Source organism: Acomys russatus, chromosome 15 (genome assembly GCF_903995435.1).
Source record: "Acomys russatus chromosome 15, mAcoRus1.1, whole genome shotgun sequence".
In the NCBI taxonomy this organism is placed as follows: domain Eukaryota; kingdom Metazoa; phylum Chordata; class Mammalia; order Rodentia; family Muridae; genus Acomys; species Acomys russatus.
Window position 1 is genome coordinate 20,474,283 of NC_067151.1, and position 20,468 is coordinate 20,494,750.

The following is a 20,468-nucleotide window of genomic DNA, read 5'->3' on the forward strand; positions in this document are numbered from 1 at the left end:
TTTGATACAAGTTAGGAGTTATTGGGGAAGGACAAATACACTGAAAAGCAAAGTATATCCTGACGTTGCTTCCCTCAGATTGGGAGATTTCCTGTTTAATGACTGATGTGAAAGGGCCCAGTGCACTGTGAGCAGCACCACTTCTGGGCAGGTGGTCCTGGTTCTACAAGAAAGAGAGTTGAGCAAGCCAGAGACAGAAAGCCAGTCAGCAGCATTGCTTCACAGCCTCTACGATAGTTCCTGCCCTAACTTCCCGCACTGATGGTCAGCACCATGAAAGGGTATGCATTTAAAACTAAGCCTTTCCTAAGTTGCTTTTAGTCAAAAGTTTTATCATAAACACAGAAAGTAAAGGACAGGAAGTCAATGACTATCTCTTCTAGGTACATCTTTTTCTTCCCAGCCTCGGCTTCCCACTCCTCTACTGGTACTTCCTAGTAACTACCTGCTATGAAACAGGTTTTGGAGCCTCCTTTTCTTAGGCAGAAGTCCAATGGAAGATAAGCAATGGACCACTTTTCTAGGGGAGTGAGTTTTCTGCTGTAGCACTGGCTGACTATGCTATATCCCTTCACAAACACGTTATAGTCACCTGCTGACTCACTGCTCTGATGGCTGATGTTCATACACGCAGTATTTCTGGCAAAGGTTTAATAAAATGGAGAAAGAAAGCATAATAGAAAATCTATGGCATTATAAGTAATTTCCTGAATGTATATAATTAATAAAAAATTCATTCCTGAAAATACCTAAGATGTTTTCGAAGTTTCTCGATCTCCATGTTTTGTTCAGTTACTGTTTTCAGGAAGTGTTGGTTAGTCTGTCATAAGAACAAATCAAAAAAAGTAAGTATTAAAACATTTAGGAACTATATTTTTAAAGGTGACATACAGCATATAAGCAAAACACAAAATAGAACAAAACAAGGTTAGATTCTTGATAATCAACTATGTTTTTTGTGGGTAAAACCTTGGGTCTTCCTTCCTCACCTCTACTCCCATGGATCCTGCTTCCAACTCCCAGACCCTGCACTGTTGTCCAAGGGATTTCTCTGGCTGATGTGCATGTGTAGGAAACTGAAGTGCTATAGGCTATGGGATCAATAGTGTGTACTGTAGAGCAGTCTAACAATGTTAATGGGACCGAGGTATAAATAATACGAATTCCCATGTTGATGATTGGTAGGACAAGACCTATAGCTCCAGAAACACTACTAATTTATCTATTTTTCTAAAAACTTGAAAATTACACGTATTTATTGAAGAAAGGGACATGCCACATGGCATGTGAAGGTCGAAAGTCAACTTGTGGGGAATCAGTTCTCTCCTACCACACCAAGGCTTGGTATCACCACCTTTATCCACTCAGTCATCTTTCTGGCCCAATTTATTTTATTTTAAAGTTAATTTATTTTATTTTAAAGTTAATTTTTTGACAGTATTGATATATAGTCCAGACTGGTGTCAAACTTTCCATCCTTCTGACTCTGCTTCCAGGAATACTCATCTATGCTTAGCTTATTTATATTTTATGATATATATTTATATAAATGAGTTTCACTATGACTTCTGGAGGTATAAAATATCCTTCAATAATCAGATTTTCATTTTTTTCATTCTCTCCTTTATTTTATTTCCCTATAATCTCCTTCAAAATAAAACTATAACATCATTTCCTCCCTCTCTCCATCCTTCCATTCTACCTCACATATCCTTTCAAACTCATGTTCTCTTCTTCTTTCTTACTTTTATACATATATGTGAATGTGAATATATAAATACAGCCTGAGGAGTAACTTTACCGCTGCTTATAGGCCTATTCTTTTAGGGATGACCACTTGCAATTAGATAAACATTTAGGGTAGGGTGCTCATCTCTGGGAAAGACAAATTCCTCTCTAAGTAGCTTTAAATCATCTGTAGCTCTTCACCTAGGGGTGTCTATTAGGCCTATTTGGCACCATGCAAAATGTCACGCTGAAGTTTGTGTTTTTTCAGTAGTATCTACTGATACTGAGTGACATACTGACATTTCCTACTATTATTACATCCCTTACATCCCATTATATTTACTGATAATTGTTTATGAAACTGGGTACACCAACATTCTTTGCATAATATAAACAACAGTTGCATTTTCTTCATGGATTGTTCCCTTTGTCAATATGTAGGAGTCTTTGCCTCTTCAGATTAGTTTGGATTGAAGGCTGCTCCGTACATATGGGTTTTTACTGTTGTTAATCCTAGAGGTCTGTTAGCTTTCTGAGTAGAGCATGTAGGATTCATTCCTAATTCTTATTTGTTCATGTTTCCTCATGAAAGCTATTCTTAGGTCTCATGATTCTCTTTTCCTTCTTTCAGCGTTGGAATCTTTTAAATATACTCCTCGGTGCTGGCTTTGCTGGCATGTGCTTCTTTCATTTGTGTTCATCTTAGAATGTCTTTATCTCTCCAATGGTTTTAAATAACTTTGTTGGATATGATAATCGTAGTTGGCAGTTCTGTACTCTAAGAGATTGAAATATATCATCCCGTGCTTTCTTGGCTCTTACGAGTTTCTCCTGAGAGGAGAGGTCTGATGTAATTCTAATGAGTTTGTCTTTACAATCAACTTGGGATTTCACTTATAGCTTTCACTATTTTGTTTTTGTTCTGTACTCTTGGCATTTAACTATAATGTGACACAGAGACATTCTTTTCTGGTCCTATCTGGAGTTCTTAATGGTTCCTATTCTTGGATTGCCATATCTTTTTGTGGATTTGGGAAATTTTCTGCTATAACGAACATGTTTTATACATCTCTGTTTGCTTTTTAAATCCTAGCTCCTTCTTTTGCCCTTAAAATTCTTCAGTTTTGTTAGTTATTGAAAACTGTGGTAACGATTTTTTAAGATTATCTGTTACCAGGAATTAGTTCCATGACATCTTGAATTCTTGACTCTGTATTTTTATTTGATTTACTAAAATTTTAATTCCTCTTTTTGAATAATCATATTCTTTCATTTGATCTGGACTCCTCCAGTCAATTTTTTTCAGGCTCCTATGGTTTCATTCTTTCTTTGTTCTTAAGATTAATTTTTTTACTTTACGTGCTGACCACAGTCTCCCCTCCACCCTTTCCTCTCAGTCCTTCCCTCTCCACCCCACCCCACATCCCATACCGAGTATACCGAACTGCAGCAAGACTTCTATTGAGGCTAGCTGAGGCAGCCCAGTATGAGGAAAGGGTCCCAAAGTCCTTTGAGAGTCAGAGACAGTCCCTTATCCCTCTGTTAGGAGTCCCACATGAAGACCAAACTACACAACTATTACATATGTACAGGGGGCCCATGTCAGTCCAATGCATGTTTCCTGGTTGGCAGTTTAGTCTCGGTGCCCATGGGCCCAGGTTAGTTGATTCTGTAGGTTTTCATTATTTCTATATGGAATTAAACTATTTTCCCCTTTTTTCAAAGTCCACATGTTTCATGAATTATTTCACTGACATCAGTTAGCATCTAATTAAGAGTTACTTTACACTCTCTATCCCACCTATCTGTCGGCCTGTTTGTCTGTCTCTCCTTTGTCTCCTTTATTAAGTGCTGGTTTCTGAAGATGTATATGGTTCCTTTGAAATATCTGTTTTTTCACTTTTTTTGGAGGACTGTTTTGGTTTCTAGACATGAAAAGAGACTGGAATACTCCTGGTCTTCATAGACTTGATATCTTCTAAGATAGAGCCTCCACCAATTAGCTAGTCCCAGGGTTAAGAGATACCCTGTATTATTTTCCTCCCATAGATATAGTGGTAGCAATGGCTTTGTGATGAGGGGCAAGGCACTGTGACATGCAACATTCTATGTTATGAACCCCACATTTCCTCCAGGCAGCTACACTGTGTTGGATAGAGCATGAAGACAAATGAGACAAAGGAGATAGACAGGTTTCTAGAAAACCCTAAGAAGATAGGGTGCTGGGTGTAAAGATCCATTCTTTCCTGCAAGAGGGACCAGGAGCTAGCTAAGCTTTTGTTCATTAGCTAGCAATGAGTACAGTGACGGCCAGGGTCAATGGCACTTATTAGTCTAAGTAGTACCACACCATCATTCTTTGCACAGTAGCTAAACTGTCTAGGGACAAACAAGATAGAAGTCAATTTATTGAGAACCCCTTAAGAAAAGCTGAGGCTGGATATGCACACCAGCCTCTTACTTCCCCTGGAGGAAGCTGAGAGCTAGAGAGTCTTATTTTTGATCATATGATCCTATGGGAACCATGCCTCTAGTACAAACCCAAACCAACCCTCTGGCTTTACTGACTCTGTTTTCATCTTCTCTTGAGAAACAGAAACTTTTAATGGGCTCTGACTGCTGAATCACTGTGCTTGTGGGGAAAAGGTTCAGGTCTATTCTTACACCTTCCTCAAGTTTCACTAAAATACACTTCATTTATCCTACACTCATTACTTTATTGTGCAACTGCAGGAACCTAGTAAGAGACCTTTTTAATGGGGACTGCTTCCTTTTTATAGGGACTGTTCCTTTTTGTTTTGATCTTGACTCAGATTTGCTCCTGCCACTACACTCCTAATGCTTTTTGATTTGTACAAGATTGTTTCATGACAACTTTTTTGCTTAGTATTTGCTTGATATCTAATATATATATATATATATATATATATATATATATATATATATATATACACACACACACATATACATACATACATACATGTATATATATATATATAAACAACTCTGCTGTTCTGGCCTGATAGTATGAATGGTCCTAAACTCAAAAGAAATCTGCCTTTGGCCTCTGACTCATGAATGTTGGAATTAAAGGCACCATCACAGGTTAATATATCCCTGACAACACTGAACCATCCTTTTCCTATGACTTTCCCTAAAAATATTTTGGGGTTATTGATATAATAAGCTATATAGTAGAAATATCAAACAAAGGATTATATAATTCTTACAGATCTAGGAGATACACTGATAGAAACAACAAATAACTGTGACATTAAGTTAAAGTATTAGTGTCTAGCAATATATACTATTGTACAGAAATATATTATTAAAAGCCTTTAATTATAGACCTCACAATCCTTTTGTTTTGGAGCATTTTACTTGAATTTTAAGACTACGCAGAAATATACTGTAAAAAACCTATGATGCTAAATCTTAAATGTTAGCCAGTATGGAGGTTCATCTACAGTCCCAGGGAGAGCGTGACAGGAGGACTGTAAGTAGCCAGCCTGGGTAAATCCAGGCTAGTGTAGGCTACATTATGAGGCCAATGTCTCACAGATGACATAGACAAACAAAATAGGAGATTCTACATGTTACCATAAATAGGAGACATTTGACTAAAGGATAATAAGACAGTGCAATAACATGGAATGACTTACTTTTGATGACATAAGTCTACTCTTAAGCACAGACATTGTTTAGCAAGAATTAGCAGAGTAACTAGGGAAGAATGGAAGGCACAGGGAGAGATCACCCAGAATGCCATAATTCTATTACTCAACAATGAGTAAAAATAAAATTCCAAGGAGGTATAGAAAGCAAAAAGAAAATAAGAGCATTAAAAGAGAGTAAGTGAAACTGGGAGGCTGAATTATATTTGTTTAAAAGAGGAATAGGAAAATTTACATCTATATATAACATATTAATCCCACATATTTACAGTTAATTTACAGATGGTTCATAATTTAATTAAGTTTTTAAAAAGAAGCAATTTATTCCTTCAACAAAAGAGTTAAATTATACTTCACCTTTCTGGCCATGTGTGATGAGAAACACTAAAGAAAAGATGCATGCATTACTTTTGAGGAGCTGAAGGTCTAAATCACTTATTCTTAAGTGACCTTGCCAAATATCCTAAGAGAGTTTTCAGATTAGGATTTAATTCAAATACATGCTGGCTAGATCTTTAAGGGGTTCTAGGAAGTATGCTCAGTTACTTAATATGTAGGAAAATTAGAAAACAATAATGTTTATATGCTTTAATTTATATAACATGCTTTGTTGCTTTGATGAGAACAAACATAAATAAATATAGTTGCAGCTTCTAATTTGTAAAAATTAGGTACAAGAAATGGTTATTTCTACTTACCATTTCTATGTTCTCATTAGCAACATGAAGTTTCTTCGTTAGTTGTTGAAAATTGTTCAGCTGGTCCTAACAAGAAAATATGGTAAGTCCATAGTGTTTTATTGGTAGCCCATACTTTAAGTAAAACTAAAATCAAACACCTAAATTTGTATGACATAAGCATCAGATCTTCTATTATATGAATTAGTAGTGAAATAAATTAAACATTACAATAATTAAAAATTAAACAAGGAGGCAATGGTGATACTAATGATTTACATTTCATTTAAAATCATTATCTGTACAAATTTATATACCAGAAAATAATATTTTAAATATAAAAGACATACATTTACAAACATTTAAGTGATTAGATATTTCAAAAGCTAGAGAGTATGTATATGACACTGGAAACTACATGTGCAAACATATCCAAAAAGGACAAGGTACTGCAAAGGAGCCACTGTGGTTACTGCGCAACTGTTGTAAAAAGTTCCCATGTTCCATAAATTTAAAATCATTTGATTAGGTCATTTGATCCTATTAAACACTACTTATACAAAAAAAAAAAAAATAAAGTTGGGACAGGCTGCTAGCATGTTAGATAACAAAAGTAATGATTAACAGGCAACTAGGGAAATAGAGATAAAGTATTGTTTACAAAAAAATCAAATGACAGAATTATAGTAGAAGAAGGATCTTGTGTGAAAACAACAAAATAGTTTAGGGGCTTAGCTGTTGACCACTAGGAAACAGCCTTGAAGAATTTACTTTTTAAAGTGTTTTTTTTCTAGACCTCAGACTAGTCACAGATCCTGTTATGTGTTATTTCAAACCACAGCATTGATAAGAAAAATCTTGTGAACTAGAATACCATGTAAGTATCATTAGGATTACACAGGCAGAAATTCACTATAATAATAGTATTCACAAATCTGAACTTGAAGAATTAACAAGTGAAAACCCACTTATTTTAACAGATAATTCCCAAGACAACAGTACTCAAATGTACTTAGCAGTAAAAGAACCAACAGACACTTGGGAGGCAGAGGCAGGTGGATAGCTGTGAGTTTGAGGCCAGCCTGGTCTACAAAGTGAGTCCAGAACAGCCAAGACTACACAGAGAAATCCTGTCTCGAAAAACCAAAAAAAACAAAAGAAAAACAAACAACAAAAAGACAACCAAAAACAACAACAAACCAACAGAAAAATAATGAAGGCAGATATTTTAATTGGATAATCTTTTTTTTTAAAGAACACATTCCTTTTTTTCTTTTTTAAAAGATTTATTTATTATGTATATAATGTTGTGTCTGCATGTACAACTGCACACAAGAAGAGGGTACCAGATCTCATAAATGGCTGTGAGACACCATGCGGTTGCTGGGAATTGAACTCAGGACCTCTGCAATAGCAGGCAATGCTCTTAACCTCTGAGCCATCTCCCCAGTCTGGGATAGGTAGTCTTTATGAGACAGTTTTGTTAACAGTTAAAAAGCAAAAGCTAGATGCCTGATGTAAAAACACTCTTGCTTTAGACAGAAAGAAGTGTTCAATAACCAGTAAGATTTCTTTCTATGGCAAAATTACAATTAATTTATAGTCAACATACTAGACATCTACTTTAGTAATAGGTCAAATTTAATAGTGTGAACACTGCTATTTGACAGCGTTATAATTTGAACAAGTATATTTGAACAAGTTTCTTCATTCACTATAACTCAATGAACAGTTTTTGTTTTTTTTTTTTTGTTTTTTTTTAATTTCAAAACAGGTAGGAAATTAAGCAATAAAACTTGAGGTCAGTGTATAAAAAATATCTTTCCCAAGCTAATACACCTTTTACTTTTAATCACATTCAAAACACAACATGTGCTGAGACAGTATTTTGATTCCTTATTTGTTTAAAAGATTCTGAAATAAATTTATTAACATTAAAAAACACGAGAGACCTAGAAGTTTCTTTCCAAAACACCTTCTTTCATGATACAGTTTCTGACCAATATATACGAAAATCATGAAACCCAGGTTTACTTTTTGCTTTCGGTTTTCAAACACATGAATCTGGGCTTCAGTCAAGTGTTCCTGGTAGAGTTTCTGTATACTTTCTAACTCCTGAGAAGCAGTCTGCCAGAGTTCCAGAGCCCAAGTTTTTTCCTATCAAAGAAAAAAGAATTGATAGTTTCTTAAAGTATCAGCAGGCTATTTACTGCTAGCATAATTAAATCTTATTCTTTTAGAAATGGTTGTTATAAAGTTACAAAGTAAAACTAGGATGTGTATAAAGATGGAAGTTATGCATCGTTTAATGATAAGAACACCGTCAGAGAAATGTACTATTAGAGACCACAGCATTGTACCTAACTACAATGACACAATCATCACTAGGTGGTGCAGTCTCACGGAATAACATTGCATACATAGTACATCATTGACAGGCTATTACTTGGCATGTGACTGTAATATAATATTTTTAAATGTTAATAGTAACTTAGAAAATAAATCTAAAAGTAAAAATCTCAAAGTCTGAAATTTTAATTTTAGATTTAATATCTAACTTTATTGCTATCAACTGTATTATTAAAAACCTCTCTATTTGTTTTACAAAAAAAGTGTAAATTAAACCTTTGTATTACTAAAGGAGAAAAGCCCTGAGAAAGTACAGTATGATTTTCTGATTGTAAAGAGTTCAGTTTTTATTATAGAAAATATGGAAAATAAACAATAAAAAACTATTTAAAACTTTAGTATTTGTCCTTCTAATAAATATTACTAATATTTGGATATAATCTTTATAAATATTGACTGGTTTTGTCTATAAATATTTTATAAATGTACTTCTGGGATATAATTTTTTAAGATTTATTTATTTATTATGTATACAGTACGCTGTCTACATGTGTGCCTGCATACCATAAGAGGGCATCAGACCATATTATAGATGGTTATGAGGTACCATGTGCTTGCTGGGAATTGAACTCAGGACCTCTTGAAGAGGAGCCAGTGCTCTTAAGCTCTGAGCCATCTCTCCAACACCTGGGATACACTTTTTTAAGTTTTTCTTTTTAGTGAAATCATAATCACATAATGTACTGTTTTTAACATGACTTCACTTGGTATTTTATAGTAAGATTTTTCTTAATTCATCAATAAGTGCATATTGTGCCATGGCTATCTAAGAGGTACTTCAATAGCTAGCATTTGGAAGTATTACGTTCACTTATGTCTGTAAACAACTGTAAATCTCTCCTAGTCTGGAACAGAGAACTTTCCACATCACTTTTCTTACTATTTTTGATGCTCCTTTCATCTATACATTGAAAAAGTTCAATGTTAAAATCATGTTTCTGAACAACATAAACACAGCCTTTCTAATTTACCTAAAATACTATTCATAAGTATTCTAAAACCAGATTTCTAGGGAATAAATAGATAATTATAAAATCAAATCTGTAATTCATAATTTCTGGGACTAATTATAAACAAAGAAACAGAGCCACAAAGGCTTTTCTCTACCCACAGAGCTACAGAGTAAAAGAGAGATTCAAATTCATACAAGGTCTGAGATACAGGGATGCAAAATTATAGAGTGAAATAAAGTTTCCTTATGTACAAATTCATAAAAATTATAACATTGAAAATACATAGGACACAGAATAGCAAAAATTTCAAAAAACTACATCAGAAGTAAGAGTCAGAGAAAATATAATTTTAGAAGGTTAATTATGTTATAATTTTTGAAAATTAAAAATAGTATCAGATAAAACACAAAAATATGTAGATTTAAGGAATTTAAGTATTGAGTACTCTTTTTTTTAGAATTTTCTTTTAACATTAATTATTCTTAAAGGACAAAAAGTGTTCAAAATGCCATATGATTCAGTTAAAATACATTTGAAACAATATTTGCAACAAACAGGCCATTTATTACAAGGTTTAAGTTTTAAGAAAAATCAAATGTTTTTGATGCTCTGTTCAATACCAAAAGGGCAGCCCTGAAATTATATATACAAGTGACATTATACAGTGAACAGATTGTATTTAGAGATGTATGTACATATACATATATGCATGTAACACTAATTAATGAAAAAATATCATGAATGTCAAACCAAGAAAGGATATTGCAGGGTTTGGAGTAGCAAAGAGAAGAAGAGAAAGGAAAAAATGAAGTAATTGTAGTATCAAAAATAAAACAATAAAAAAGATTAACACATATTTCTGAAGACTTGAAGTGTAGTACATTTAAAAAGCTATGTCACTTACTTGATTGGCTAGTTGCAATTGTTCTTGAAGGTTCCTCACAGTCTCATCATCTGCACAGATGTCATTTCCCGTCCCTGTGCCAAAGGGAAGGGTTTCCGATTGCTTTTCAACAGCTTCTTTTAATTTTCTGTGCAACCTTTGCAATAAGCAGTGAGTGTTATACTCTTTCAAATAACAGTATAATTAGGGGATCATTATCATTTTAGTACACTTCAAATAAAAATAAATGAAATCATTAAATACTATGTGAATAAAAGTATAAATGTTTTCAAACACATCAAACAGATAGTCAAGTAGAATTCTGTTTGCCCTACAGAGATTTAAGAATTTCAAAAAAGTAAAATTCAGATGTTTTATCATACTAAAAAATAAAATAACTTAAAAATAGACTATTACATATGTTATCTATTATATATATGAATTTATGACATAACTTTTTCTTAATTTTTCTGATGTTTCTATGCAATGTGATTACCAGACAATTATTTCAAACTATTGGAAACCTCCAAAAAGATGTCTTTTTACAAATGGGCTCACACAATTCAAACTCATTTTGTTTAAGAGTCAATTGTACATGAATTTTTAGCTCTTTGAATTTATTTTCTTCAGTTTTTTTGTATTTGCTCTTATATTGTCTTTTCTTTTTATTGTAAAATAAACGCATTTAAAAATATATTTTATTTAATTCAGATTACAACTCAATTGTTAGCCCATCACTTGTATCTTCCTGTTCCTCGCTCCCTCCCATTTTCACCCTATTCCTCTCCCCTAGGTCTATGACCGAGGCGGACCTACTCCCCCACTATATGGTCACCGGCTATCAAGTCTCATCTTGGTAGCTTGTTTATTCTTTCTTTGAGTGCTACCAGGCCTCCCCACCAAGGGGAGGTCGTCAAATATGGGACACCCGAGTTCATGTCAGAGTCAGTCCTCATTCTCCACATAACTGTGGTGAATGTCCTATCCATTGGGTAGATCTGGGTAGGGGTTCAATGTTTACTACTTGTATTGTCTTTAGTTAGTGCAATAGTTTGAGCAGATCCAACTGTGCCCTGATCCACCTGTTACGATGTTCTTCTCATAGGTTTCTAAGACCCTCTGGATCCTTCTAGTTCCCCATCTCCTATAGTTCTCTTATCTAGAGTCCCAGTAGGATGTCCTCACATCTGGTTGAACATTCCCAATTCTTCTATTATTTCTCACATCTATCAGTACATCTTTTTATAGTTTAAATTTTCTATTTGGTTCCTTTTTAAAATATTCACAAGGATGATAGATTGCAACTTAATGCAGCCACTATTGAAGCTGAAAACAGAACTATGGTATGATCAAGCTCTACCACTCCCTGGGTTATACTTTGATGGGCTCTAAGTCAGCATACAGCAGCCGTACTAGCATATTCATGTGTACTGTGGCAATATTTACAACATCAAGTGGTGGAACTAACCTAGATATCAGCAGATGACAAATATATAATGAATTTTATTCAACTACATGAAACAAAAGAATGTACTCTGGGATCACCATGTCAAATACTGCAGGTTTTTTCTTATTTGGAATTTAGATTTTAAAGATATATGTAAGGTATAAAAATAGGAGAAATTACGTGGGAAGAGGTAGGAATTTTGCTGGGTGAGAAAGAGCAATTGGAAATGCCCAATACTTAATAGGTAATCAAATACTTGTGACTATTTACTTTTGTTGTACCTGACAAGGAACTTAAGGGAGGAATGGTTTATTTTGCCTCAGGACATATCCAGTGGGGAGAGCATGGTTCCATGTTGGTATATGTATAAAGCTATGTGCTCAACTCTGAGTAGACTGGAGAAAGCAGAGAAATGGGAATGCAGTATTCATCTGGCTTTCTACCTTTCCCTCTTTATTCAGTCCAGAACGCATGGGATGGTGCTGCTCACACTCAGTGTTTCCCTCCTCAGAAAGCCTTTCTATACACGCCCGTACGACACATGTCTTCAGGGGATTCTACATCTAATCAGGTTGAGAATGAATGACTATTTTACTGATTCACTTAATATTAACTCAGAAGATACATGGTTCCACACTTCTGTAGGCAACTTAATAATGTCCTTAGAGAGGCAGAGGTTTTACCATATTTTCTTTCTTTCAGTCTTGCTGAGTCTCTAGAATCTGAGCTCATGGTTAAGCAATTGTCTCTAAGTATGTATCCCTTGGTAAGTCAGCCAAGCCCCACTGTACACACCCATGAATCTTTCGGCAGCACAAATTGGTCTTGACAGGGACCAGGAGCATTAAGTTTGGTAAGATTAGTATTTTTCTTATGAAATGATTTCATTATTTATAATCAGTTCCTAGATACTATGCATCCCTACACAAATGTCTTAAAAATGTTTCTAATCCAATACTATGGCACTGCACACGACTGCATAACCCAAAGCCACTGCTAGTTTCCATTCATTATTCAGACATGATCATATATTTTTCTTAAAATATTTCCTCATAATTTATAAATTATTTTGATTTTGCAATCACTAACTATGACATGTAACTAAAAGTACAATTTTTCTCTAAAGACATAATTAGCAGAGCTCACTGAAAAAGTGCCTTTAATAAACTGAGAGTCCATTTTTTCCACTTTGCTATCATGAAACCCAACTGATGCTATGGTTTGTATATGGCTCCTGTCAAATATGTTGAAATATGAAGATTTTTGTAACATTATTTTGAGAGGGTAGAGTCTTTAGAAGGGGACGTTAGACATCTTGACAATGAATTAGGTCTTGTTATTAATAGGCATGAAAGTGACTGTTACGAAGTATGCTGGCACACACGTCCCTTCTCCACGTGCCCTCTCCTACTCTGCATTTCTCCACCACAATATGGCAGCATTGGGCCTCGACTAGAAGCTGAATGATGTTAGTGCCATGTTCTTGGAACTCCAGAACTGTGGGAGTCAAATAAACACCTTTTCTGTATGAATTACTCAGTATCAGACATGCTTTATAGAAAAAAAGTCACCACACTCACACTATTACATGACTTTGAAATAGAGATTTTAAAAACTAGCTTCATGAAAAGAGTATAGTAAACAAATATACAAAACAGCTAAATGGTTATTATCTATACATTATAAAATGCCTTGTCTTCCCAATTCATTAAAAATTAAGCTCAACCTAAGTTTATTGGCAATTGAAAAAAAATCACTGTAAAATTCCTTATTAGGATATTAAAAGTCTGATTAACAATAACTATTTAAAAAAAATTAAAGCTAAAAACACACCATAGATTAAAAAAACACAATGAATGAAAAAATTTAAACCTAATTTAAAAATTTACTCAATTGTACACTTTAATAAGAATCCACAGTATAAGTCTAAGAAGGTCCCAAAATCAGAAAGGAGGCTTAATAAAAAGTACATTTTAAAGAAATAAAACGATAATATACTTAAAGTGAAGATATAATTGCATAGGAATGCTATAAAATTCTAAAGAACATGTGCTGGCTAGTTTAGGGGTTTTTTGTTGTTATTTATTTACTTATTTATGTATTCATTTATTTATTTATATCAACTTGACAAAAGGGTCATCTGGGAAGAGAGAACATCAATTGAGAAAATGGCTCCATCAGATTGGCCTATAATAACCTGTGAGGTAGCCCACTGTGAGCAGTGCCACCTCTGGCAGATGGTCCTGAGTTGTGTAAGAAAATAGAGTGAGCAGCTACAGGAAACAAGGCAGTAAGCAGCACTCCTTCAAGGTCTTGACTGTAGGTTTCTGAACCACTTGAGTTCCTGTCCTGCTTTCCCTAATAACACTGAGAGCTTAAGTCAAATAAACTCTTTCCTACCAGGGTGGTGTTTATCATAGCACTAGAAAACAAACCAGAACATGTACTCATTTAAATACAAGTACATGAAACTACAGAAGAATACAACAAGGGAAGTGAAACCTTGGAGTCCATGCATTTAATGAATTTAGGCCTCAAAAACGCCACCCCCACCTCCACCTCTACCTCCTGACCTTCCAGTTTTAGTTTAGTTACAAGTCAACAACAGATCAAATTTCTATAGTTTCATGTTTCTTAACATTAAATTTTGGGAACTCAGGACAGAATAAAATTTAATATTATTGACTATCAAGTTTTACAATTCTAAAATGTTGAGAGAAGTCATAGTAGACAAAGTAAAATAGCCATAGGAAAATATTATTAAATATTTTAATATTTACTACCTTAAAATTGTAAGACGACAACAGGAAATTCTTTCATTAAGCACATCTCAATGTGAGAATGGACATTTGAACTACCTATTATCTAGCATGTTGCAACAGGCAACTGACACTTTTGTTTATATTTTTTATTTCTGTATCCATATAGCACCTGAAAGTCTAAAACTATTTCAAGATGTTTTAAAAGATGCTGCTGAAGAGATTAAAATTTTAGCAGAAGCACTTAAAAAGAGACAAACATATCTTAGTAAGAAAAATAAATAAAAAATGAACAAAAAATGGAAAATGAGACGAATAAGCGTTTCACGAAAATGTACATGAAAAATAGGCAAACACTAAGTATTCAGAAAATGTAAATTAAGATAGCAATAAGAAGTTACATAACAGTGACAATGATAGTAATTAGGAAGGCTGATTAGAATTATTACTCGAGAAAATATAGATCAATATGAATTAAAAATACTACTGGTGAGAAAATTTACCTTGCCTACAAGATATGCAAGGATAAAGAAAGAGCAGAGTTTGAGGGGATGTCCAACTAATGCTTGGGCACACCACGTAAGAGAACCAACCCCTGAAACTATTAATGACACTCTGCTATGTTTGCAGACAGGAGCCTACCAAAGCTGTACTCTCAGAGGTCCCATCCAGCAATAGATCCAAACACTCTATGACTCACAGCCAATCATTGGGCAGAGCTCAGAGAGCCTTGTGGAAGAGTAGGAGAGATAGGACCCTGGAGGGGACAGGAGCTCTACAAGAAAACCATCAGGGTTAACTAACCTGGGCCCAGGGGGGCTTACAAAGACTGAAGCACCATGTATAGACTGGATCTAGGCCCCCTACACCTATGTACCAATCGGCAGCTTGGTTTTCATGTGGGTCGCTTTGTAAGGGGAGTGGGGGCTGTCTCTGACAAGGACTTTCTTGCATGCTTTTCTATTACTTCCCCTTGCCGGGGCTCCCTTGACAGGCCACCATGGTAGAGGGTGCATTCAGTCCTGGCATGGGTAGGTGTGGGGGCTCCTGTTTTCTGAAGGGCAGGGGAGGAGGCATACAGGAAAGACGGAGGGAGGGTGGGACCAGAAGGAGATGAGGAAGGGGGCTACGAGTGGGATGTAAAGTGAATAAATAAATAAATAAAGTAAAAAGATACTACTGGTGAGAATGTAAACCAGCTCATATAGCCAAATCATAAATTAAGTTGACATTATATTACAAACCTATATATATATAACCTGACAATTTCATCTCTTGAAATTTTCATACCTGTGCATGATGGTGGAAAGAATTAAGTTCCAGAAAACTGGATGATACAATATTTAGTATTAAAAATGCAAACAGAATTCAACATAGTATTTACTTTTAGTAGAGAACACGAGGATAGAAACTACAAGGAAATCATGGATAAATGCATCAGGGTTGGCAACATTTTTAGGTTTTAAGTTGGTTGTTCGTTTGTATTTAATCAGTATGTTTCCTGCTACACATATCTTTACATTCTCTTATTGCTTGATAATATTTATATGGTACTTATATGGCCTATTTCAAGCTATTATTTTCTTTCTAACGGTTAGCCCCATGAAATAATGCTCTTTTGTCACAGTCTAGCCAACAAAAACCTCAGTATCAAGCATGAGAATCCTCATTGTGAAACCTTGGTCAGGGAGGCCAAAGGACACCCACACCAACAATACAGACTACTAGCCTTGCCGTTCAGTTGCTTCCCAGAATTTGAAGTTAAGTCTCTATTGCTGCAAACAACACACCTTTTTGGACACAAGACACAAAGAAACTGAGCTAGAAATAAACTGGAAGTCTCCCTGAAGACTAGTACTTACAGTACTAGAAAGTGAACGTTACTAAGGGGGGCAAAAATCACCAGTCCCATCCAGCTGTGCTACCTGTAAAACACAACAAAGATCAGATAACAGACACTTCTATCTTGTGATTAACCAACATCTGTCGAACTGGACGTAAGGATTAAAATAGGAAATTCAGATCTACTACTATATAACCTAGCCAACTATCTAGGACTAGTGAGGCCATATAACCTAGGAGAAACCATTACTACCACTTTCCTAAACCAGTATCGTTTCTAACTCATCCTAAATATCTACCCTTATACCCACAGATAAATGTAGCTCTCAGCTCTCATAAAATAAGCTTACTTTTTGGCAGCAGATAAGACTACTACAGAAAACTGTAACTGGTCAAAATGAAGAAAATTTACTATGAGGTGCCCAGCCACACTCTAGAAAACTACCCCTATGTCTGAAACTAAGGCTAACAGATAGGAAGAGGAAGCAGAAAGGCTGTAGCAGCAGCCAGACCAGGATGTTGCTGAGAGACTGTCTTCTAGATGCTCCAGCGAAGCTACTCTCATCAAGTCTCAACAACATGGTCGCCTAAACCAAGATCTGAACAATGACATCAGTTGACATGACTATAAGGGCAAATCTCACAAGGGTTCACACTTAGAGGAAGAGCTAAAGGGAATTAAGGATTGCTGAGAACGGCAAAATTAATAGCTAATCCCCTGTTGTCGTCTCTAAAAATACACGTAAGAGCAACACTAAACGAACTCAGCAGACGCGGGCATGCGCGCACACAGACACACACACACACACACACACACACACACGTATGTATATATATATATACACACACACACACATTTAATAATAATAGGTAAAAAAGAAAAAGGTTTTATTTTTTCCAATCTATAAGCAAAAAAGTTACAATGAATGAGTTAAATAATTTGTTTAATGTCACAGGTAATGAAGCCAGTAGTCAACAGAAACTCAAGCCCAGGAGTGTGTGCTCTAAATTGCCACAGTCTATGCATTAACGAACAAAAATAAAACTTACCTATAACAACAAAGACCCACTGACTAATGGATTTACCTTTCATTTTCTGTGATGACAGTTTCAAGTTGTAGTTTCATCTCACCCATGTGTTTCTACAAGAATAATAAAGCATGTGTAGTCTCCATTTAGTACTCAATTCATATGAAGCAGTAAGACTTTGATATTTACAGATAAAATTTGTTCATTACTTTTAACAAGCAGTATCATATATGGACAGTTTAACAATGTGCTAAACATAATAAAACATTCATTTTGAATAGACTGTAAATAAATAAAAACATTTTATGCAATAATTAATAAAAATTTATATAGTCAGGAAAATTAAGAAGACACACTTCAGTATGATAAAAATCCCACCTGGGCTGGTGGGGTACATCTTTAATCCCAGCACTGGGGAAGCAAAAACAGGTGGATCTCTGTAAATCCAAGGCCAGCCTGGTCTACATAGTGAGTTCCAGGACAGCCAGGGCTGTTACAAAGAGAAAGCCTGTCTTGGAAGAACAAAACAAACAAAGACAGCTGATTGTTATACTTTGAATATATAACTCATTTAATTCATCTATTTGGAGAAGCTCATATCTGTATGTATATTCTGTCCTACTTCAAGAGGTAAAATGGGTATAGTGAAAAAGAAAATTAAGGTCGTCTTTAGCAACTATACTCACTACCCTTACTTTCTGAACACTGTTCTAAACAAGGGTGCTATGGTAAACAGACATGGTCACTGAAGTACTTACTTAGCAGCCTAGAAGACTTAGAACCCACTAACTAAAATACAATGAAGATTATAATCCACTCTGTAAAGACAATGAGTGAGATGAAAATTTTGCTGATTTCCTGAGGTAAGAACGAGATTAGCCTTTCCTAGGAAAAGGAAGATGGAATGTTAGTGAAAGCAAAATAGCAAAGTAACAAGTCAGTTTTCAATAAGAGCAAAAGGGTGAATGGATGGCAAGAAGTGGTCATGGAAAAGCATGTTTAAAACAAATGTGCACTCAGCTCAAAATACACCCACCAGTCTTGACTGTGCACTCTAGGGTAAAGAAGAATAGCCAAGCCTAGAGCAGACCTGGCAGGAGATGTGTGAGCAGGCAGCTCTCCAAGTCTGTTTCTCTTCTGTTCAGAGATGCTCAACGCAGCTTGGTGTAAGAAACCTCTAACCGCATTTTAAGATGAAGTTGGCATCAGAGTTGAAAATTTCCAGGTTTCTGATAGCCAGAATTTCAGTCAAACTAAAATGAATCAATGTACTACCAGATAATTGAATATTAATCATATTTGTAAAAATACTTGAAAAGTATCTAATATTATAGATGATTATGTAGTATATATGTGTATTACATAAGTCACATTAAAGACTTCACTATAAAATACTTGAAAAGATTTAGTATTTGGAAGGAAAAAATCTACAAAGCCCTTCTTGTATCAACATATCCCTACTATACATTTTTTTTTTTTTTTTGGCAGGGTGTGATTTTTTTTCTCATTTATTTATTTATCCACTCTACATCCCGATCTCAGCCCCCTCCCTCCTCTCCTCTTGGTCCCACCCTCACATCCTATTTCCCCTTCCCCTCCTTCCCTTCTGCTCAGGAAAGGGGAGTAGCCTCCACCACTTGCTGCCTAAGCACATCCTCTTCCAAAATCAGGCAACTGCATCCTTGTCAGAAATAGCCCATATGTCAATTGCTAGGGGACCCTCATGAAGACCAAACAGCCTACCAGCTACATTTGTGTAGGGGGGGCCTAGGTCCAGTCCACACATGCTCTTTGGTTGGTGGTTCATTCTCTGTGAGCCCCCATGGGCCTACATTAGTTGACTCTGTTGGTTTTCTTGTGGAGTTCTTATCCCCTCCAGGTCCCTCTATGCTTTGCCTAACTCTCCTAGACTCCCTGAGCTCTGCCTAATGTTTGGCTGTAGGTCTCAACATTAGTTTTCATTTAAAGCTGGGTGGAGCCTCTCAGAGGGTGGTTAATGTTAGGCTCCTGTTTGTACACATAACAGAGTAACAGGGGTTGGCTCTCTCCCATGGGGTTGGTCTCAGGTTGGACCGGTCAGTGGTTGGACAGTCCCTCAATCTTTGCTCTATTTTTATCTCTGCACATCTTGCAGGCAGAGTAAATTTTGAGTCAAAGGTTTTGTGGGTGGGTTGGTATTTTCTTCCCTCCACTGAAGTCCTGCCTGGCTATAGGAGTCACCCCCATATCGTCCCTCCTCTTTTCATTTCTGATTTTAATTTGGATATTACTTCTCTGCCTTTTGGTTAATTTGGCTAAGGGTTTATATTGTTGATTTCCTCGAAGAACCAGCTTTCAGTTTCATTGATTCTTTGTATTGTTTGCTTATAAATAATTGATTTCCTAACTGAGCTTGATTATTTCCTGCTGTCTACTCCTCTTTGGTGTGTTTGCTTCTTTTCGTTCTAAAGCTTTCAGATGTACTGTTAAGTTGCTAGTTGAGATCTCTCTAATTTCTTTATGAAAGCACTTAGTGCTACGAACTTTCCTCTTAGCACTGCTCTAGTAGCATCCAGTAAGTTTGGGTATGTTGTGCCTTCCTTTTCTTTGAATTCTAGAAAGTCTTTAATATATTTCTTCCCTGACTCAATGGTCATTGAGTCCAGAATTGTTAATTTTGTAGGCTTTCTGTGGTTGAGATGCAGCCTTAGTCCATGGTGGTCTGAGAAGGGCCTATTTCAATCTTTTTGTATCTTTTAAGGCTTGCTTTGTGGCCAAGTATATGGACAAGTTTGGAAAAGGTTCCGTGAGGTGCTGAGAAGAACATATATTCTTTTGTGTTTGTATGAAAGTATCTGTAGATAACTGACATCACTTAGTTTCATTATTTTCCTAATTAGTTTCTGTCTTGATGACCGGTCCATTGGTGAGAAGGGTCTTGAGGTCTCCTACTATTAATATGTGTGGTTCAATACGTGATTTAAGCTATAATAATTTTTTATGAATGTGGATGCCCTTGCATTGGGGGCATAGATGTCCAAGATTAAGACATCATCTTCATGTAGTTTTCCTTTGATTGAATATTACC

The 20,468-nt window shown here is 35.5% G+C and overlaps 1 protein-coding gene across 1 annotated transcript in view; it reads right to left on the reverse strand.

Moving 5' to 3' along the window:
- Positions 1-20,468, reverse strand: part of Sclt1 (sodium channel and clathrin linker 1) — a 135,354-nt gene that overhangs the window by 83,131 nt on the left and 31,755 nt on the right. Inside the window, exons 5-9 of the mRNA XM_051157761.1 lie at positions 17,459-17,514; positions 10,346-10,481; positions 8,114-8,236; positions 6,101-6,166; positions 750-820 (exon numbers count right to left, since the gene is read on the reverse strand). Coding sequence (XP_051013718.1) covers positions 750-820; positions 6,101-6,166; positions 8,114-8,236; positions 10,346-10,481; positions 17,459-17,514 — 452 coding nt within the window. The remainder of the gene's footprint in view (positions 1-749; positions 821-6,100; positions 6,167-8,113; positions 8,237-10,345; positions 10,482-17,458; positions 17,515-20,468) is intronic.